At 63.5% G+C, this 20,661-nt stretch overlaps 1 protein-coding gene across 3 annotated transcripts in view; it reads right to left on the bottom strand.

Moving 5' to 3' along the window:
* NBEAL2 (neurobeachin like 2) overlaps positions 1-20,661 on the bottom strand; it is a 28,490-nt gene that overhangs the window by 3,037 nt on the left and 4,792 nt on the right. Inside the window, exons 2-45 of one of the 3 annotated variants that reach the window (XM_055136489.1) lie at positions 19,528-19,616; positions 19,309-19,437; positions 19,123-19,204; positions 18,904-19,028; positions 18,660-18,742; positions 16,364-16,449; positions 15,986-16,268; positions 15,292-15,398; positions 14,702-14,782; positions 13,518-13,601; positions 12,905-13,003; positions 11,936-12,516; positions 11,725-11,857; positions 11,348-11,467; positions 10,819-11,140; positions 10,599-10,681; positions 10,367-10,459; positions 10,073-10,247; positions 9,833-9,966; positions 9,218-9,377; positions 8,904-9,006; positions 8,616-8,769; positions 8,356-8,514; positions 8,055-8,214; positions 7,799-7,884; positions 7,151-7,657; positions 5,900-6,078; positions 5,650-5,809; positions 5,325-5,462; positions 4,890-5,240; positions 4,646-4,795; positions 4,372-4,529; positions 4,004-4,128; positions 3,787-3,922; positions 3,287-3,447; positions 2,872-3,188; positions 2,685-2,780; positions 2,279-2,403; positions 2,055-2,195; positions 1,663-1,793; positions 1,477-1,586; positions 1,259-1,376; positions 1,070-1,167; positions 884-1,000 (exon numbers count right to left, since the gene is read on the bottom strand). In XM_055136489.1, coding sequence (XP_054992464.1) covers positions 884-1,000; positions 1,070-1,167; positions 1,259-1,376; positions 1,477-1,586; positions 1,663-1,793; positions 2,055-2,195; positions 2,279-2,403; positions 2,685-2,780; positions 2,872-3,188; positions 3,287-3,447; positions 3,787-3,922; positions 4,004-4,128; positions 4,372-4,529; positions 4,646-4,795; positions 4,890-5,240; positions 5,325-5,462; positions 5,650-5,809; positions 5,900-6,078; positions 7,151-7,657; positions 7,799-7,884; positions 8,055-8,214; positions 8,356-8,514; positions 8,616-8,769; positions 8,904-9,006; positions 9,218-9,377; positions 9,833-9,966; positions 10,073-10,247; positions 10,367-10,459; positions 10,599-10,681; positions 10,819-11,140; positions 11,348-11,467; positions 11,725-11,857; positions 11,936-12,516; positions 12,905-13,003; positions 13,518-13,601; positions 14,702-14,782; positions 15,292-15,398; positions 15,986-16,268; positions 16,364-16,449; positions 18,660-18,742; positions 18,904-19,028; positions 19,123-19,204; positions 19,309-19,437; positions 19,528-19,616 — 7,029 coding nt within the window. The remainder of the gene's footprint in view (positions 1-883; positions 1,001-1,069; positions 1,168-1,258; positions 1,377-1,476; positions 1,587-1,662; positions 1,794-2,054; positions 2,196-2,278; positions 2,404-2,684; positions 2,781-2,871; positions 3,189-3,286; positions 3,448-3,786; positions 3,923-4,003; positions 4,129-4,371; positions 4,530-4,645; positions 4,796-4,889; positions 5,241-5,324; positions 5,463-5,649; positions 5,810-5,899; positions 6,079-7,150; positions 7,658-7,798; positions 7,885-8,054; positions 8,215-8,355; positions 8,515-8,615; positions 8,770-8,903; positions 9,007-9,217; positions 9,378-9,832; positions 9,967-10,072; positions 10,248-10,366; positions 10,460-10,598; positions 10,682-10,818; positions 11,141-11,347; positions 11,468-11,724; positions 11,858-11,935; positions 12,517-12,904; positions 13,004-13,517; positions 13,602-14,701; positions 14,783-15,291; positions 15,399-15,985; positions 16,269-16,363; positions 16,450-18,659; positions 18,743-18,903; positions 19,029-19,122; positions 19,205-19,308; positions 19,438-19,527; positions 19,617-20,661) is intronic. The other 2 variants (XM_055136490.1, XM_055136491.1) reach the window with 2 other exon arrangements.

Raw genomic sequence — 20,661 nt, 5'->3', positions numbered from 1 at the left:
CTGCCATTCCCAGAGCCACAAATGATACCCAGCCTTGTCACACCCAGGTGTATATGGGCAACACACACACACACACACACACACGTGCACACGCGTGTGTGTGAGCATCACAACTAAAACCAATTGTGCAAGCACCATGGCCAGGAAGTTGGACCCCTAGTAGGCACCACAAACACAACTTGTGTGCCTCAACTTGGACCGCAAGCCCTCGAGACCACTGTGCAGGCCCCGAAACTAAAGGGGTGCAAACAACCCCTCGGAGCACAAGCATGGCACTGCAACAATAAAAAGGTCTTTAAGAAGTCTGGCCTGGGGGCTGGAGCAATAGCACAGCGGGGAGGGCGTTTGTCTTGCACGTGGTCGACCCGGGTTAGATTCCCAGCATCCCATATGGTCCCTTGAGCATCGCCAGGAGTGATTCCTGAGTGCAGAGCCAGGAGTAACCCCTGTGCAAAGCCAAGTGTGACCCAAAAAGCAAAAAAGCAAAAAAAAAAAAAAAAGAAGAAGAAGAAGAAGAAGTCTGGCCTGGAAGCATCTAGAACACAGACAAGAAGGAAGGTGAGGCAGAATGTCCAAGGTTAAGCAAGTCCTGAACTTCGTCTTTCCCTCTGCTCCGGATACAGTTCTTAAATCCCCTCTTGATCTAGCCTTCAAGACGTTGAAAAGGACAGCAGGAGCAATAGCACAGAGGGTAGGGAGCTTGCCTTGCATGCAGCCGTCCCAGGTTTCATCCCCAACATCCCATATGGTCCCCTGAGCACCGAGCACCGCCGGAATAATTCGTTGAATGCAGCCTCTGAGCATTGCCAGGTGTGGACCGCCCCTCCCCCCCCAAAAAAAAAGAAAAAGAAAAGAAAAGAACAATAGGTTTGATGCTTCTCACCTCTGCAAAGAAGGCCTTGAGCTGGTCCAGGTGCTGGAAAATGCTCGGTGAGTTTGTGTCCAGACGAGCAAGGCGCTGGGCCACTTCCTCAGCAGAGAGCCGAACTGGATGCGGTTCCTATGGGCGAGTGGCCGGTCAGCACGACAGCCTGGGCATCCTGGACCAGCCCCCCCTTGCCAGCCTCACCTTCAGCAGCTGACAGGGTGTCTGCCCAAAGTTTCTGATAATGCCTTCCAGGGCCTTCCGTTCCCGTTCATCTGCCACATGGTCCAGGTCCACTGCCCCTGAGGTGGGCAGACAGAGCAGTCACGCCTCTCTCCTCATTGTCCCCGCCCCCCTCAGCTGTACCCCACAGGGCCACGGGATTCTGCCCACCCTCGTAGGTGCAGTAGTAGAAGACGTTGAGGGCCTCTTCGGCCGCCCGCCCCCGCTGCTTGTACCCGAAGATGAGGTCGATCCACTCATGCAGGTGGGCAGACACATACTCGGACTCCTGGGGCAGGAGGGGCGGTCAGTGCAGGGACAGGACCCCAGTCCGCCCTTCCCTGACCCCTGGCAGGCTGTGGGCCCTCCGCGGGTGCTCCCCTGCTCACCAGGGCCCGGCGGTGCTGCTGGATGAAGTCCTCCGGGGAGCTGGCCCAGGGGGGCAGCACCACGTCGCCCACTTTCTCATTGGTCAGCTGGAGGCAGCCCAGGTCAAAGCCTGGTACAGAGAGCGGGTCAGCCGTCTGCTGCGCCCTGTGCCCCCCTCACCCCCGCGCCCCCATGCCTGCTCCTACTGTTCTGGTTCTGCAGGAAGTCAGGGAAGTAGAAGAATTCAGGAATGAGCTCCTTCACGTCTGCAGGGTTCTCCAGGCGGGTCTGCCAGGCCGCCGCCACCGAGTGGAACTGCCGGTCAGAGCAGTCAAACCTATGGTGAGCAGGGGCACGGTGAGGGAGGAGGGGTGGCAGGGGAAGGAAAGAGACGGAGGCCCCAGAGGGGCCACAGATATGGCTCAGTGGCAGAGTGCGTGTCTCCCATACGAGAGGCCCTGGATTCAATCCCCGGCACTGGGTGGGGCAGGGGGAGTCTCAGAGGGTCTAGGATGTCCTGAAGACCTGCCGCCTCCTTTCATCTGTTCCCCACCCCCACCACTGACCCTGCTACCCGCTTCCCCCTGGCTGCACGCACCGGCCGCTCTGCAGCTGGACATGCAGGGAGGTGAAGGGCTCCACACGAATGAGGTAGTGCATCACGCCAGCCGCGTTGGAATAGTGGGTACCATAGTGGAACTTGTCAATGGTGCCTGCTGGGTCCTCGAAGCTCTCATACCTGGGGCCACATTGAAGGGCAGTCAGCAGAGCCCCACTCACCCTCTGCACCCCCAGGTCCAGCCCCACCTCCCGGACACTCACTTTTCCCGAACGAGTTGGGCGTGTTTGGGGTTCACCACACCGATGGGCTTGGACAGATCTCGGAAGACTGCGGGGTTGCTGAGGTCCAGGGTTGGGGACACGTAATCCTGGAGAATCCAGGGGAACTGCGCCCCCAGGCGGGAGCTGTCTGAGGGTCCTGAGACCGCCCCATCCACCCTTGCAGGAGGGAGCACAGAGCTTCGGGGTGGGGGTATACCCGCTGGGGGGCTTCAGGAGAGTAGGAGGGACAGTCCTGGGAAGTATCTCCTTGGGGAGAAAGACGGGGTGATCTGTGGGAGTAGGGGATCTCAGATAGCACCTCCTCGGGACAAGCTCAGGGCCTGGCATGCCAACAGTGCCAGGGCTGGTGGTAAAGAGTCAGGGGAGGGGTGCCAGGGGCCCTTACCACAGGGTATTGAGACAAGTCGTTATAGGTCCGCCCCGCAATGGTGTTGAGCTGCATCAAGTACTCAAAGTTGGAGATCTCCCGCTGCACCCATTTCTGGAGGGCAAGTGCAAGCAAGAGGTGAGCAGTGTACTTTCCCCACCCTTAGGTGCTCCTGCAGCACCCCCACCCCCAGGAGGGCTCTCACCTGGGTGAGGCCAGAGGCACGCAGCATTTCCTGGGGGGAACGGCAGCTCAGGTAGCCTTGGGCGGGGGGCCGCAGGCGCAGGAGCCATGAGTACACCTGGTTCCGAACCTGCGTGTGGGGTGCGGCAGGGCGGGGCGGGGACCTGGGGCCCTGGGAAGGCGACGAGGCCGTGGCCCCCGAAGCTTTGCAGGGGAAGTTGAGGAAGTAGTTGGCCTGGTCAATAAAGAAGAGCTCCAGTGCAGAACGTCTCAGGTTGAAGCGCCGCAAATGGACCTCCCGCAGCTGGGCCAGAGGCCGCCGGAAGTCGTGGCCGATGCCTGTGGGGACAGACAGCAGGTACAGGGCTCACTTGTCCCAGCTGGCCTTAGCCCTCGCATCCCAGCCATCGCCTGCCCTCCCTCCAACCAGAGCACACCCTCCTCCGTCTCCACACGCTCGGCGCTGCCATCGTAGAAACACACGTGCTGTGTGGTGACCTCCAGCAGCCCTGGGACCACGGCCACCACTGTGACCAGTTGACACTCAGCTGACAGCACCAGCTTCTCGTGCTGCTCGTCCAGTTCCGCCGCCTCCATCCTAGGCACCAGACCGGCTTCAGACTCTAGGCTCTGGGGTCCCTTCCCACCAAGCCAAAGCCACACTCTCCCAGTGCTGCTACATCAGGGGCGCTGCCCTCACCCCGTGCTGCTGGGGTCATCTCTCAGGCTTCCCTGACTCAGGCCCTCCCTGGGGCCCCCCCTCTCAGCTATGTGCGTTTCTCCTGGGGTGCCCGGCCATGAAGAGCAGCGATCTGCTGTTCAACTTTTCCCCACCCGCAGCCCTGACTTGGATCAGTTGTTTCGGGGCTATCAGGCGGGAGGAAGAGGAACTGGACCGAATGGTTGGTCGCACGCAGGCATTCCCAGGTCCACTCACGCCATCTCCAGGGCAGCTAGCTCCTCCTCGCCCAGCTGGTCGTCCTGCAGCTCCTCTGGGGAAGTGCTGACTTTGGCTTCTTTGGACACTGCCAGAGGCAGCGAGGCTTCCTCGGTGGGTGTCAAGGGGACCTCACCTGCAATGGGCCCAAAGGTGCTCCATCAGGGCCAGCATGGACCAGGGAACCTGGGAAGCGCCGGTTCAGTCTCCCTCTTACCCAGGTTGTCCCGCAGGGCACTGGCTTCCAGGTGCGGGTTGAAATGATGGTTGGGCACCAGTTTCAGTCGCATGCGGGAGTACGTCTCAGCGCTGGACAGCTTCCAGTGAGGGGTGGGCGGGTCCCTGCACGGACCGGTTCCAGGGGCGGTCACGGAATAAGACTGCGGCCTGTGGACCTCCTCCTTCCCCGCCCTTCCCGAAGTCTCAGCATCCCCAAAGGCAAGATCTGTATTTCGAGGTCCCTCCCCCGTAGCCCCGCCCGCCCCAAGCCACACCCAAACCAGACCGCATAGCCCCGCCCAGAAAAACCACGCCCCTCGTGCCCTTAGCCCCGCCCCAGGCCACGCCCATAGAGGCCACGCCCACCTCAGAGCCCAGGCCCCACACGGACAGGACAGTTGTCGCCACAGCGCCCCCCAGTGGAGCAGGGCGGTGGCGTGCTGCGCCGCCTGCTGCTTCAGAGCCCCGTTGTAGCGCTGCTCTTCCAGGCGCGCCCGCCGCTGGGCAGGTTCCAGCACCAGCTCCTGCGAGGAGCCAAAGGAGAGGCAGGCGCTGGGGGCGGAGCTCGGCGTCCCGCAGCGGCCCTGTCCCCGCGTCCCCGCCGGTCGGCAGCTCCCGGGCACGCCCCAGGGCTGCACACCTGGAAGGCGCGACGGCTCCGTGCCCGCTCCTTCTGGCGCCGCTGCCCCCTGCTCATGAGCGTGTCGTAGCAGGCGTTCCAGAAGCCGGACATGAGGTCGTGGCTCTTGGCGTAGGTGTCCATTTCAAACTCCGACATGGTGGGCTGCACCTGACGGTTGGGCAGGAGGCGAAACCAGGGCTGGACGTGGGCCCCGGACCCGTTCCCGCCCCCTTTCTCTCCCCACGCCCCCAACTCCAGGCACCTGTTTGTCAATGAAGTGGCGCCATTCGCTGGTGCCACAAAAGGCCTGAAAGTCCTCGAAGAAGGTGGGGCTGCCGTTGGTGGGCGGCAGGGAGGGCAGCCCCCCCTGCAGCCCCAGTGGCTCGTAGGCGCGGTCCAGCAGCGTGCGCACCAGCGGCACCAGCCAGGAGCAGCGCTCTGTGGCCGCGCTGGGGGGCTTCTGGTCCTCGGGGGCCGTCTCTGAGGTCGCGGTGGTCAGCGCCCGCGCCAGCGCCGCCTCAAGCTTGGAGAGCACGTAGCAGGCCTCCTCCCGGCGCATGGGCTCCGCGGTCTGCAGCAGCGAGTGCAGCTTCACGTAGGCCTGGGCGTGCAGCTGCCGTGGAAGGAGCTGCCCCGTGAGTCCCGCTGCGCCCGGAGCTCCCTACACCCGCCACTCCGCCCCTCACCCCCTGCTCACCTGTGGGTCCTCCAGCAGGATGTAGCCGAGCACCAGGCGCAGGCCGATCTGCGCCATCTCTCGGAGGTCCGCCGTGCCGTTGGCCAGGTGCGGCCAGGCTCCCAGGCGATCAAGCAGGCTGCACACGCCTTCAAATAGCTGCCAGCAACACAGCGGGCCCCGGGGCCATCATCACCAGAGGTGGCCAGGGCGCAGGGAAGGTTTGGGCTGGGGGCCAGGCAGGGTTTGCACAAAGCTCCACTCTGACACCCCTCGCCCACTCTCCCCCTCCCCCTGACTGCAGCTAGACTGCCAGCCCCGTGCACGTGCCCGGGCACCATCCTACCTTCTCGCTCCACAGCTCCTGGTTCCCGTGGCCCTCCGAGCACAGGAAGTCCTGCAGCAGGCGGAGCAGCCACAGAGCCTGCTGTGTGAGGCAGGCCAGGCCCCCAGGGGATGCCTCTTTGATGTCACTCAAGGCTGACTCCAGCATCATCTCCAAGAGGCTGGGGGTGGGCAAGAGACCAGGGGCTCAGCCTGCCGCCTGCCTTGTCCACGGACGCCCCTTGCCCTCGTGTGCTCCCCGGGGAACCCACCTGCGTTTGATGTAGTCTGGAGGGCGCACAAGCATGGCTGACGCCCCTAGCTGGGTGAGCACCGAGAAGACCTGGCCGCGCTCCCGCCAGGCGGCCTCGTCACTGCCTTCCACGCCCCGCCACGTCACCGAGAACAGCACGTTGGTGAGCAGGTTGCACAGCTCCTCCTCAGAGGTTTGCTGTGGGCACAGGGGGGATGCTGTCAAGTTCCCTCCCACCCCCCCCACCATCCTAGGAAACCACCCACCCCTGAGAAGGGACAGCCAGAGACGGAGCATTCAGTAACAGCCACCAGGGGGCTCCCACCATCATCTGAGTCCCAGGAAAGACCCAAGAAAGACCCCAAAGAGGTGATAAGGCATTTACTATATATATATATATATATATATATATATATATATATATATATATTTGCCTCATCCTGGCTCTGAACTTAGGATCACTCCTGGTAGTGCTTGGGGGACTATATGGAATGCCGAGGATAGAACCCGGGTTGGCCACATGCAAGGCAAATGCCCTCCCCACTGTACTGTGGCTGTGGCCCCTGCCACTTACTAAATTACCCCACAGCCCTCCAAGATCTCTACAACAGTCTTTCGGGAGGGTGCAGGGTAGAGCAGGGAGATAACGTCCCAGGCTGAGCACATGCAAGTTGGGAAGCCCAGGTTTGATTCCCACACCATATGGCCCCCTGAGCACTGAGCCAGGAGTTGTCCTTGAGCACTACTGGATGTGACCCCAAAACCAAAATAACAGTCTTGGAGTGCTCACTGGTAAAGAGCATGACTCACATGCATGAGACCCGAGTTCGATCCTCACTACCAAAAGAATATAAAAATAAAAGGCCCGGAAAGATCATTCAACAGGCTGAGGACATGCTTTGCCTGCAGGACATTCTGGTTCAATTCCTGGCACTTCCAGCAGTGAAGGTTTGGGACCCCAAAACAAAATAAAGCAAAAACAAACTTGGAATTCTCTGGAAGAATGCTACAGAGCCCTCTCAGTCTCAGCGGCACTTGGGAACTGCACTGTCCCCAGGCTGGTGAAGCTTCTGCCCTAGAGTCTATCTTGAGGCACTTCCCAAACCAGGCTGGCACCCTTGTGACTTGCCCTGTTGCCCAGAGTTGGGGGGAACACAGCTGCAGACTTACAGAACAAGAGGGGCAGCACCTGACGCCAGCAGAAAGTGCCCACTCTCAGCAAGGCCGCCCTGCTGGCCCCATGTCCAGGCACCAGAGGGCGGCCACTCACCTGCGGGTTGCTGGTGTTTGAGGTGTCATCCCCACTGACTGAGGGATCCAGAATACTGCTGTCCTCCAGCACGTTGGACAAACTGGAACTGTGGCGGCCAGGGACAGCCGGGAAGGGCCGGGGCCCGTCCAGCGGGGACGGTGTGCCAGGCTGGCTGGCCGGTGTGAGCGTCCCGCTGCTCCCGCCCGTGGTGCTGCTGGAGCCCACGCTGGCCCGCTCCATGCCCAGGTCAAAGGATGTGCACAAGGGGGAGAGAGCGTGGTAAAAGGCCTCAGGGTTGGGGCCGGGGACCTCCGAGGGCAGGAAGACATCCGAGGACTCGGGTGAGCCTGTGGGTGTCTTGGCAAGAGCAGACTCCGGGGGCGTGGGCAGTTCAGGGGAGCAGGGCAGGGGACTGGCCGCCTTGACGGCCTCCAGCACATAGAGCCGGGTCAGCACGTCCTGCCAGCCCGCCTGCTGTGCCAGCAGCTGCACTATGTCCGGCTGTCTGTAGATGAGGCGGAAGAGCTGCAGGGGCAGGACACAGGGAGTGAGGGATACACTCCCGGGGCCATGCAGACCCCGTCGCACAAGCGAGTGAAGGTCAGTCCCGAGGTAAGAGCCTCTCCACTGCGCCCCGTGCCCTGAGCTTTCACCTCCTGCACTCACCTGTCGACAAATGTCCAGACGGACACTGAGGTCAGCCTGAAGGGACAGCTGTATCACAGCCAACAGGTCTGAGAGGTTCAGCCCATCTGGAGAACAGCCGAGGCAGGTCTGAGACAGGGGCTGGGCTAGGGCTGGGGGGAGGGCCCATGCACCCCCATCCCACCGCTCAGCCCTGGCGCCCCCCGGGTCCAGCCTCTACCCCCATCTCCCTGTTTCTCTCCACCCGGCCTGCCTCACGGCCCCAAGCAGATGGTACCTGCCCCCAGGAACAGCTTGTAGAGGCCCTGGCAGAGCTGGGGGGAGACAGTCCCCTCGGGTAGGCAGGTGACCAGACCCTCGAGTCCACAGTCTCGCAGCCGCAGCCGCTGACGGCTTCGCTCGGGCAGGCGCTCATTCTGCTGCAGCCTGCGCAGGATCTGTGGGGAGCGGGAGGGCGCTCGTGGAGGGGCGCGAGGCAGGACAGCAGGCGCCGGCTCTGAGAGGCCTGCGGCACCTCCCTGCTCCTCAGGCAGTGTGGCAGTGTGAGAGCCCGGCTCGGGCGTGGGCTGAGACCCTACCTTGCAGACTCGGTCAGGCAGCAGGGGCAACGGGCTGGGCCGCACCAGCAGTGCCAGCAGCACCTCCAGGTTCCCCGGCTCCAACAGGAAGACGGTCAGAGACTCCTGTGCAGGTGAGGCCTGCAGCAGCGCCAAGACCAGGTCCAGGACGCCCACCACCTGATGAGGGACAGGCCCAAGCTGGATTGTCCCCGGGCCCTAAACACGGGACCCAGGGCCACCCCTCGCCCGAGGCTCACCATCACCCACGTGGTGCCTACCTGGCCATCATCACCTGAAGCAGCCAGGAAGTTCAGCAGGACCTGCATGTCCTCGGCTGCGGGGTTCCGAACTAGGAACTCGTAGGCCGGCCCCAGGAGCGACGTCTGCATGGTGCGCAGGTCGTCGGCCGCAAGGGGGCGCTCGCACGACGGGCTGGGCGCACCCCAGCAGCACACACAAGCAGGCCGGGGCAGGCAGGGGCAGGACAAGGGACAGTGGGCAGGTGAGCTAGGCACTGAGGCCAGAGGTCACCACATCAGCCCCCGACTCCCCGCACCCCGCCTCACCTGTAGTGGCTGTGCAGGGCGTCCAGGATGAACTGGACCCCGTACTTCTTCCGCAACTTCTGCCTGTGCTCATGCATGATGCTGGACATGTACTGGATGTGGCCTGGACGGGTATCAGCAGGTGGCTCAGGCCCCCTCCCAGCCTCCAGGGCAGGCCGTGCCCCTGGTATACGCCCTTCAGGGCAGTGCCGAGGTCCCGCAAATGCTCCAGTATATCCCCGCAGATCCCCCACCGTGGGACGGCTGCCTCTCCAGCTCTCGCCTCTACCTCCCACCTGCCCGGTGGCACGTCCACACCCCAGCCCCGTCCATACCCAGGCGCACAGCAAAGTCACTGGGGGTCCAGAGATGGAAGTTGAAGAGCAGGTGCTGGTAAAGCAGGTAGAGGAGGGGCCCACTGCCCTCAGCGGCCACCTGCTCCATCAGCAGCTGGGCGGACATGAGCACGTTCATGTCCATGGCCCAGCTGGGCACCTGCAGAGGAGCAAGGAGCTGTGGTACCCTGGCAGGGTCCTGCTGTTGACCCGCCTTGCGCTGCCTGGCCCAAGCAGATGGACAGACAGACATTCAGCAGCTCACAACCTGCAGGGGCTCTCTGCTATGTTTTGTTTGGGGAGCATAGCCAGCAGTGTTCAGGCGTTACTCCTGGCTCTGCACTCAGGAATCACCCCGGGTAGGGGGGACTGTATGGGATGCCCTGTGCAAGGCCAGTGCCCTCCCCACTGTGCGGTGGCTCCGGGCGCTGCAGCCTCTGCAGGCGAGCTCCCGGTCTACTCCAGACCATGCAGGTACATCCCCTGGACCCGCCCCGATACCCCTCTGGCCTGGCTTTCAAAGCCCCACTCAAATGCTACCCCCTCAGGAGATTCCCCGACTGTGGGGGGGGAGGGGAGGGTTCGGGCACCCCCTGGCTCTCCCACAGGCCCCACCTTGCGCAGGAGGGCACCGAGGACGGCCGGCCCCTGGCACTGCACCAGACTGTCCTGGTTGACGGTGTGGCCCTGCAGGAAGTTCCGCAGCATCAGCAGGAAGGCGGCCACCGCGTTCCTCTCCATCCGCTCCTCTGCCGGGAGGAGCAGAAGCCGTCAGCGACTCTGGGGGTCCCCGGCCTCCCAGCAGGCCAAGGCTGCCGCAGCCCCAGCCCGGGCCCGGGCTCCCTGGAGACTGACCTGAGGACTTGCCCAGCGGGAGCAGCAGGCCGGAGCTGTTGTGGCCAGAAGTCAGCTCGGGCCCCACCAGGTCATGGGTTTCCGTGGGGCCCGCCTCGGCCTCCTGGGGCTGCGCAGCCACTTGCTCCAGCAGCGGCATCAGGGCCCCCATGCCCCCCACACAGCTCACCACATCCTGGAGACGGGCACAGCGGTGAGGGCGCGAGGGAGGCCCCAGGCATTCTCTGCAGACCCCCCGCCCATGGCGTGGCCTGGGTGGGTGGGTGGGGGGCACACATGGGCCTGCACACCCACCTTCACGTCCCACGTCTCCACCCTGTGGCCTGTCAGGCGGCCGTCTAGCCCGTGGCCAGGGGACAGGTCCAGGCAGATGTTGTTCTTACAGGCCTGGGGATAGACGACGGGTGGGGTGGGGGGGGGTGTTGAGCAGGCAGCAGGGGTCAGAGGGAGGAAGGGGTGCCTGAGAGGGAGGGGAGCTGGGGGAGGGAGTGGGGTTGAGTCCACGGGCCCCAGACCCACGAAGTACCTGAGGCGAGTAATGGAGGAGCAGCTTGGTGCCCAGCTCATGCAGTTCACCCTCGGGCTTGAAGGGGGCTGTCTCATTGGGCCCTAGGGAGGGACTCGGGGCTTCAGACCGAGACTCTGATAAGCCCCACCCACAGCCACCGCCCCGGACACCCCCTCCGCTCCTGGCCTGGGCGTCTCTTGGGGTGACGGGGCAGGGGGCTGGGGAAGGGGCTGCGTACCCAGGGTGCACAGCGCCCGCAGGGATGTGGCAGGAAGGGCTTCGTGGAAGATGGCCACGGCCCCCAGCTCGCCCTCCAGGGACGTGGGGCTGCCCCAGCGCGTGTCCTGCGTGCCCGCGAGGGTGGAGCTGATGTTGCCCTCCTGCAGGGGGGCCACCAGCCCCGACCCCCAGCCAAGCCCTGAGGTGGCCGGGACGGACTGGGAGCGGGTGAGGGAAGGGTGAGAGTGCGCCGGGGCGGTGGGCACTGGTGGTGTGGGCAGCCCAGTGGTGGTGGTGGTGGTGCGGTGCCCAGCGGAGCCGATGCAGCAGGAGGAGAAGGGCTGTGGGGGCAGGAACGGGGGGGTTGTGGTCAGGTCACTGCACAGCATGGGCTGCCACCCGCACCAGCACTTCGGAGACCACCCCCCACACGCCTGTCCAGACTCCAGAGGATACCAAGGGAGTGGGGGAGGGGCTCCAGGTCCCACCTGCCCTCCTCCTCCCGGTCCCCCAGCTCCCCGCGTCCTGCCCAACCCTGCCCGGCACACCTCACTGAGGCAGGGGCAGCGCAGGGGCGCCGTCTTGACCAGGTGGCCATCTTTGTAGACGTGGACCAGGTTCTGGCTAAAGGGCCGGCGCCCAGGTACATGGACAATGGCCACACAGTGCTAGAAAGGAAGGCACTCCATCAGGCGGGAGACTGAGACTCGTCCCCTGCCACTGCACACACACACACACGCGCACACATACACACAGGCACACACACACACATATGCACACACACACAGGCGCACACATATGCATACATAAACACACATACTTGCACACACATGCAGACACACAAGCATGCACACAGGCACACACATGCACACAGGCACGCACACACACTGTCCCCTGCCCTTGCCACAGGACAACAGAGGCTCACCCAGGTGGAGTCAGCAAAGGACACTTCGGGCAAGCTCATGGTCAGGTACTCCTTCCGGGTACACACGGCCACCACCAGGGTCCCAGCTGCCGTGAAGAAGGCCTCAAACCCTGAGCCGTTGTTGGTGAAGAAACTGGGGACAAGTCCTGGCGGTTATGCCCAGGCGCTCTCCTGCCGTCCCTGCCTGGGCTGGCCCCGGGCAGACACTGACCTGTACAGCTGCTTTCGCTGCAGTGGCCTGCTGGGGGCCGGGCCAGGTGCCGTGGCTGCAGGGTGCAGGCAGAGCCAGGCATGGAAGGTGAAGCCCGGGCCCGGCCACCGCTGCACCGGGGGCACCATGATCCCTGCCATGCTGGGTGTGAGGTCAAAGTAGCGCAGGGCGCGGGCAGGCCCCTGGTGCCGGGCCATGCCTGATAATGCCCGGATGATGGCACCGGCGTGGCGGGCGTCCCCGCACTCCAGCCCTGGTGGCGGGCGCAGCAGGCGACGCAGCTCCAGGGGCCTGAGCGACACGCGGCCCAGGGCCTGCAGCAGCACCAGCAGCTGCTCCTGGCAGCGGGTGCCCAGGGCAGCACCTGTGCCCAGGGTCTCCAGCAGGCAGCCCACCAGGCCTGCCTGCACACAGGTGGCACGGCTGGCTGGGCAGCTGTCACAGAGCCACCAGAGGCGTTGCGCCAAGAAGAGCCGCAGCTCGGCCGTGGGCAGGGCCGGCAGCCACCGAGTCAGCACCAGCACCGGCTGTTCGTTGCGGATTGGGGGCGGCGGACAGGTGCTGTGGTCACCCTCCACGGCCTACGGGCAGAGAGGCGGGGGTAGCTCCCAGGTCGATGGCGAGGGGCAGGCCACTCTGGGTGCTGGCCACCACCCGGGGGTAGCACGAGCTCTGCCCACCTGCTCGCAGCCTTGCTGGAGCTCAGGGGCGTGTGGGGGGGTCACGTGGGTGACTGCCCCCACTAACGACAGACCCTCACTGAGCTCGCCCACCCGGGCCCCCTCACTCCCGAGCCCTGGCTCCTGGCCTGCTGGCCTGAACCCTGCCTGCATGTTACCAGGATGATCCCTGACTTGCTAACAGCAGTGACTTCTAGGCCCCCGATGACGCTGACACAGGTGGGCCGGCCATGCCATCCCGACATTGCGTGGCCAGGCCCATGGAACCCCAGACACCCAGGGCCCTCACCATGTTGAGCAGCTCCTGCAGCAGCCGGTGGGTGGGGGGGCCGTGGCTCTGCAGGACCTCATGCAGGTGAGAGTAGCCGATGCGCTCCTTAAACACTTCCTGTGCGATAGGGCCGGGTGCGGGGGGGGAGAGGGAGGGGAGTGGGCAAGCAGGTGAGGGCCCCTGCACACCTGCAGTCCTTGGGAACCCCGGGGCAGCACTGGCCCTCAGGACTTGGGTGTAAGGTCACCTCAGAGGACTGAAGCATACACTTTGTGGGCTCGAGGCCCTGAGTTTACTCTCTGGCACCACCCAGGCCCTGAGCACCACGGAGTGTGGCCTGGCATCGCAGGCCTGTACACAGACCCGTCAGGCTGGATCCTCCGCCCCTGGATGGAGGGTCTGTAGAGTGGCACTCGGAGAGGTCCCCCCCATGGAAAAATAACCAACAAAGGCTGTGGACCAGGTCTCCTCCTACATCCAACTTGACCCTGGGTCCCCAGCTCCCGGGACGGACCAATGACCACAGTCACCCCTGAGGGCAGGACAGTGCCCTCCCCAGCTCAGTGGTTCCAACAGCCACGGCCAGGCGAGCCCCGGGACCGACGGCCAGCTGCCCCATCCTCGCGCTCACCTTGGCGGAAGGCGAGCCGCTCATGATGCAGGCCAGCACCCGGATGACATGCACTGCAATGGCGTCGGCGTCCTGGTCCAGGACCTTGTTGGAGGAAGGGGCCGTCAGGAGAGGCAGGCGCCAGAGGCACGAGTGAGGCCCCCACAGGAGCAGGGGTACCAGGTAGGGAGCTGGGCCTGCTGGGGCCCTGGGAGCGTGGCAAGGGGGTACTGGGCACCGGGCCCTCTATTCCTGGCCCAAACGACTATGAGCGGGCCTGCGGCATGGCAGAAACCAGGGCTGGACAGGGTCGCATCAGGTGGGCAGGGGGGCTCACCATAGCCCCCCACCTCATCAGGCCTCGTCCGGCTCACCCCCACCCCAGCCAATCCCACGTGCAGGCAGATCAGTGAGTGCCCCTCACCCAGGATGATTGTGGGGGGTCGGGGGTTCAGGGACAGTCAATCATAGCATGTGAGAACCAGAAGAACCTTCGAGACCTGAGTCCTGTCCTGTCCCTTCTACCTGATCCAGGAGCTACAGAGCCCCCTGGCCAGACTCAGGGCCGGCTGCCCACCAGCAGCCCCTGGTGGGTGAGGGCTCAGGGGGCCCTAAAGAATTGGTGAGCAGTGGCCAGGCCATGCTTTGGCTCAGAGAGCTCCGGGTTCTGCCCGCCCCGCCCCCCCCAAGGGCTGTAGGAAGCTTTCTGCTCCCTCCAGGCCTCAGCTTCCTCATCTGTAAAAGCAAGAGGTGGTCACCCTTGTCACATCTGCTGCTAGTGATGGATGGACGCAGGCGCCTGGGGGACAGCTGAGTGCCCACACCCCAGGCTGCCTCCTGCAGATGGCCATGTGGGGGGACACAGCCTCCACTGGCACTGGTAGCTTCCCTGCACCCCAGGGCATGCTGGAACCTACTCAGGGCAGGTGCGAGACCCCTGGGAAGAAGCGGCCCAGGGCCTGTTTTCCTCCCCGAGTGACCCAGTCCCTCCCACTCCCCATGACACTGGTTTCGAAGGTTCCATCCGGCTCTAAACCAGCCCCCCCATGATTGTATGCCAGTGTGGACCACTCCTGGCGAGGCAGTGCCAGGCCTACCCGCCCCTATGTTCATCCCCCTGCCGGTGCAGAAAGGGCTCAGAAAGGAGCCAAAGGGGTGGGTGCCCAGGGAGGCGGGGCTGGAGCCAGGCAGCCCCAGGGCGGTACCTTCTGGACATCGGGCTCGGTCAGTAACCGGGTAGCCAGGTCACTGTCCCCCTCAGGGGGCGCCCGGGCCTGCAGGTATAGCTGTGGGAAGGGGGAGGCATGGGGTGGAGGAGGCAGAGAGAGAAGAGGAAGACGAGGTGAGTTACAGCGGGACCTGCGGCAGCTGCAAGGGCTCTGCCCAGAGAGAGGGGTGCGCCCCAGGAGAGTGTCCTGCTGGCCAGAGGAAGAGCAGGAGCTGGGAGGGACAGAGCAGCTGTGCATGCATGCAGGAGAGACTGGCCTCTCACAGCTCCACCCCTCCAAGTAAGCCTGCCCCCTACTTGGGGCTGTAGAAAAGGGAAACAAGGGGCCAAGCCCCGAGACCTTGCACAGCAACCCTGGTTGGGGCGGGGGGGGGGGGGGGGAATCCAGAGCTGCAGGGACTGGGACCCAGGGGCCGCAGGGAGTCGGACCCAGGACCGTGCCTCAGGCCCTTCCTCCCACCAGCCCAGGGCCACTCGGCCCATCCAGCCCAGGTGTGCGTGGCACAGCTGGGCAGCCACACACTTAGGGCCCTCTCGCCCTGGAGCCAGCCCCCCACCGGCGCCCACCTTGCTGTTCTGGATGAGACGGGTGAGATGCTCGAAGCAATTGTTGCTGAGGAAGGTGGCCTGGAGCACTGGCCGGTCCTCGCAGGCGAGCATCATGGGGATGGCGTCTGCAGAAGGGGCAAGGGTCAGGCCCCGTCCGGTGCCCTCCCCTCCCAGCTAGCTTCAAGGGCTAGGCACATGCTTGGCATGCAAGAGGTCCAGGCTTAATGTCCAGTCCCACGTGGTCCCCTGAGCACTACTGTGAGTGTCCCCTGCGCATAGAGCCAGGAGTAGCTCCAAGCACTATCAGGTTTGGTGGCCCCAACAATTTTTTTAAAAAATCCCTTCAATCTTGGAGCCAGAGCGATAGTACAGCGGGGAAGGCATTTGCCTTGCACGCAGCCGACCCGGGTTTGATCCCCGTCATCCCATATGGTCCTCCAAGCACCGCCAGGCATCATTCCTGAGTGCAGTCAGGAGTAATTCCTGGGTGTGACCCCCCCCCCCCCACACACACACACACACACACACAAATCCCTTCCACCTTTAACCTTTTCCCTCACACTGTCCAGTCCAGTCTTCCCAATGCACTCCACCTCCCAGTGTGCAGACCCCCCGAGTGTGCCAACCCGGCCTCCCCTCCTGGCGTACAGAGCCCCCCCCCACCACCACCAAGTATGCCAACCCAGGTTCCTCTCCTGGCGCGCAGACCCACCGAGCATGCTGACCCTCAGGGCAACAAGGGACTCTTCACGGCCCGGGTTCGGTCCGGTTGGCCAGTCGGCATTGAGGACACGGAAGTAACCCTCGAGCAGGGCACGCAGTTCTGGGCCGCGAGGGGGTGCCCGACTGGCATGCAGCACATGAACTGAACCCACCAGGGCCTCCAGTGCCAGTGGGAGGAGGTGGGTATCCTGGGCTGGCCGCTGGCCCCAGTCACGCACCACATCCAGCAGGCCCTGCACCGAGCCGGCACTCACGGCCACCTGCCCGTTCTCCTGTGGGTGTGGGCAGAGACGGGTAGTGAGCATCTACTCACCCGGCAGAACGGCCCAAACCGCCTCCCTTGGGCTCCCGGCACCCGCAGGCCTACCTTCCCCCCGGCGAGGATGGCGCAGAATAGGTGGATGAGACGCAGCAGCAGCGCCGGCGGCAAACGCCCCGCATCGTGCAGGCTGTCTGCAGGGAAGAACCGCACCGCTCAGCCTCACGAAGGCGAGGCCTGGGTCCGTGGCCCCAGGGCGCAGGGACAGGGGACAGCATCTGAGGGACCTCAGCTGGTCTGTGCCGAGGGGGGACCTAAAACATATCATGGATGGATTCGGGGAAACAGTAAAGTGGGTAGGGTGCTTGCCTCGCACACAGCTGACCCGGGTTCAATCCCCAGGACCTGATAGATCTCCAGATCCCTGCGGGGAGTGATTCCTGAGCACAGAGCCAGGAGTAAACCCACAGAGCATTTGGTGTGACCCCCCACAAACAAAAATAATAATAAAATAATAAAATATATCATGGCTCTAAAGCGAGCATCTGAGAGGTGACACAGCCCTTCCTTGGGAAGCTTGAAGACAGACAGAGGCCTTCCTTGAAACCCCGAGAACCTAATCGGTCCCCAACTGGGGGTCTCTGGAGAGACACATCTTACCCCCACTTCCCCACAGATACCAGGACTGCAGTTTCTCAGAAGCGAATCCCGGGTCCTGTGAGGGTGCAATGCTGGAGGGGCCCCACTCTGGGACCCCAGGCCCCCACAGTACCGTCCTGACCTGAACCCCCAGGGCTTCTGCTGGGGCTCCCAGCCCCCAAATGCGCTCCCCCACCCAATCCGCCCCACTCCAGCATGGAGCAGAGAGCAGAGAGCTTACGTGGAGGTGCAGGGTGGGGGCAGGACTGGCTTGACCCTGGCGTGATGGGTCATTGACCCACTCTTGGGGGGACAGCCTTTCAGGGGGGTCTGAGAGAGCTGCAGGAGACAAGATGCTGCCTTGGAAACGAGGGCATGATCTGACCCCAGGTACACCGGGCAAAGCCCAGTGTTTCCAGAACAGCACCCAGGCTAGGGGGACGTGGACAGGGCACTCCACAGGGGCATCTCCCCTCCCCCAGGCCTGCAGCTCACAGTGCACCCCAGGGACACTCTCCCCCCCCCTTTTTTTTTTCTTTTTATGTTCATACCCGGCGTTGCACAGGGGTTACTTCTGGCTCTACACTCAGGAATTACTCCTGGCAGTGCTCGGGGGACCATATGGGATGCTGGGGATCGAACCCGGATTGGCTGCATGCAAGGCAAATGCCTTATCAACTGTACTACAGCTCCCATTCTCTATTTTTTATTTTTTATATTTTGGGTCACATCCAGCAATGCACAGGGGTTACTCCTGGATCATGCACTCAGGAATTACTCCTGGCAGTGCTCGGGGGACCATATGGGATGCTGGGAATCGAACTTGGGTCGGCTGCGTATAAGGCAAACAAACGCCCTACCCGCTGTTCTCTTGCTCCAGCCCCATAGAGCTCCCCTTCTTAACATGCCGCTGCTCCCCAGGCCTGCCCAGCCCGAGGAGAGGAGGGTCAGCAGTGTCCTGGGGTCCCTCCAGCAGTGAGTGGAGACACCTGGACACAGTGTCCTGGGGAGGGGAGAGGCCGGCTGAGGCTACAGGGAATACTAAGTAGGTTCATATGACCCAGCAATTCCACTTCTTGGCATCTACCCCAAGAGCAAAAAAACTCTATTCAGAAAAGACATGTTCATTGCAGCACTATTCACAGTCGCCAAAATCTAGAAACAACCTCAGTGTCCGAGAACCGATAGCTGGACAAAGAAACTACAGGACACATACATCAGGGAATACCACTCCACTATAAGAAAAGGTGAAAGCGAGCAATTTGCTGCCACACTGTAAACCACCTACAAAGCCAAGCACAGAGGCCAGGGCGATGGCTCTCAGGTCTGAGGAGCACATGTCTCACCTGCCAAGGGTCCCGAGTTCAAGGCCCCCTGACTCCACACCTCCTGGTGTAGTGTGGGAGGTCTCTGTGTCACACCCAGCACCACCCACCGGGCCCGACCCAAGCAATGAACTGTCTGAGCTGAGTGTCAGTAACCCGTAACCCTCCTCAACTCCAGAGTGTTGCTTGGGGTTTTAAAAAAAAGAAACAAAATGATCTTCATCGGACAGGTGCTAGGTAACAGAAAAAAAGGGGGAAGGAAACTGACGCCCCTCCCCCCACGAGATAGCCGCCTCCAAAAGAGAAATTCCTCCTTTGGCCCAGACATGCCCTTTCTCTCCCCTCAAATTCCTGGGCACCTCCCAGCCCCTGGTGTGCCACCACTAGAGGGGGTCCTGTCCTGCTGCGGGGTAGGGGCGCGGGTGGGGGGCGGGGCCGACCTCTGAAGAAGGTGCTGAATTCTCCAGGCAGAGCCGCAGGACGAAACTTGTATTTGCTCTTCTCCTTGAGGCTGATGAGTTCCCTGGGGGGGTGGGGAAGGGGGGGAAGGGGGGGCGCCAGATGAGGCCAGGCTCTTCACCCTGCTTGGGTGATCCTGCACATAGGCCCCCCCAGCCCCCTGGAGCCCCGAGCCCCTCCTCTGCACTCCCCCACGGTCCAGCTCCCCCAGGGGTCGGCTCTCACCCTCTGCGATGGCGCCTCCAGGTCTGGTAGGGGTCAAACAGCCCCTCACAAAGAAGCAGGGCGTGCAGGCCCACCGTCTCCAGCAGCGGCCCCACACCCTCCTGCGGGGCCGGGGGCTGCTTCAGCTGGGGCGGGCAGGGGAGAGAGGTAAGCTGGATCCTGGCACCCCTCCCGGGCCCCTTCCCCGCCCCTCCCCCCCATGCTGGACCCCCGCCTCACCTCGGTCACCACTCGGGTGAGTAACGCCAGCACCCGGGGCCCCAGCACCTGGCCCCAGCCTGCTTGCACATTCTCGGGGTTCCTGAGGAAGGAACGATGGGAAAGTGCCCGGTACTCGGCCCTGGCCCGCCCACCGCTGCCCCCCCAGACCTCCGCTGCCCACTTTGGGGGGACAGGAAGCCTCACCTGCAGAGGATGACGAACAGCTTCAGCCGCAGCAGCACCTGCTCCAGCTCCTCTGTGGCCAGCTGCTGGGCCAGCACCTGCAGCGTGTCCAGCGGCAGCGGCGGCACCTCCGGCCCCGTCTCCTCTGGCCTGGGGGTGGCAGGGGGCAGTCACGGGGACCCCTGAGTACCCCTCAACCTCCCCGCCCTGACCCGGCCGGCCCCTGGGCTCCAGCCTCACCTGCGGGGCTCCAGTGAGGACACAGAGATGCTCTTCTCGAAGGCGCCCACAAACGCCTTCAGCCATTGCTGCAGGTAGCCCAGGTCCTTCTGCCAGTGGAGGTTCGGGGGACACGCAGGTGGACATGGGCGGTGGGGATTGGAGGCAGTGGGGTCACAGAAAGGGGGGGACAGGAAGTTGCAAGGTCAGCATCCGCGGATGCTGTCCAGACTGACATCACTTCCATGCCCCCACCTGCTTCCTCAGACTCCCAGTCTCTGTCCCCACCTCCCCGATCCCAGGGGACCAGGCATGCCTGACAGGGGCAGGGGAGGGGCTTAAGGGCGCACAGGATGGGTTGCAGCTGACAGACACCCACACTGGTGCAGTGGCTGGAGGGCTCCCCAACCCCCAGCCACCTCGTCCCCACGCCTCAGGCTCAGCTACCTTCTCCTAGCTCAGCGGCCACCACCTCCAGAAGGCCTTCCTGGACTGGGGATCAGAAGCCACTTGCTCCTCATCAGCCAGGCAGACCTGTGTGTCTCCAACGTACACACATCCCCAACGAGGACCAGCAGGAGATCCTACCTGGTGCTGGAAACTTCACCCACCCTGGCTAGTTACCTGGACCCCCGGACCCAGAGCTGGTTCCATGGGCAAGAGGGGCTGTGGCTGTACCCCAGTCTGGCCGACGCCAGGGAAAGTTCGGTACGAACGGGAAACCTCTCCCCTCCTGACCAGGCCTGGGCAGGAAGCGCAGAGTCACTGTGAGGGAGGGGGGCCGCTTCCTCCCGGCAGACCGCAGGGATGTGGGGGTGGGGGGGCCAGGGGCACCCAGGGCCCTGCAAGAGACGCTGTGAGGGGCCTGCCCAGCATCGGGAGGGGTGGGGCCCGGGACACAGATGGGCAGGGCCACTGTGCTCTGGGTGGGGCTTGCGGACCAGAAAAGAATTTCAAAGGTGTGTGGGGATGAGCTGAAGGGAGGGTCAAGGCTGGACTCGACCCCTGCTGCTAGGTGCCCTTGGTTCAAGAGAATCTCAGCTCCTTGACCTGGGTCTCTGCCTCAGGCCCCAGGGCAAGACACCTTCACACCTTTGTCCTGTCCTCCCCTGTCCTCACTGTCATGTCCCCATCCCCTGCCACCTCTGGCCTCCA

This window comes from Sorex araneus, chromosome 4 (genome assembly GCF_027595985.1).
Source record: "Sorex araneus isolate mSorAra2 chromosome 4, mSorAra2.pri, whole genome shotgun sequence".
Classification (NCBI taxonomy): domain Eukaryota; kingdom Metazoa; phylum Chordata; class Mammalia; order Eulipotyphla; family Soricidae; genus Sorex; species Sorex araneus.
This window is presented reverse-complemented; position numbering and strand designations above follow the sequence as displayed.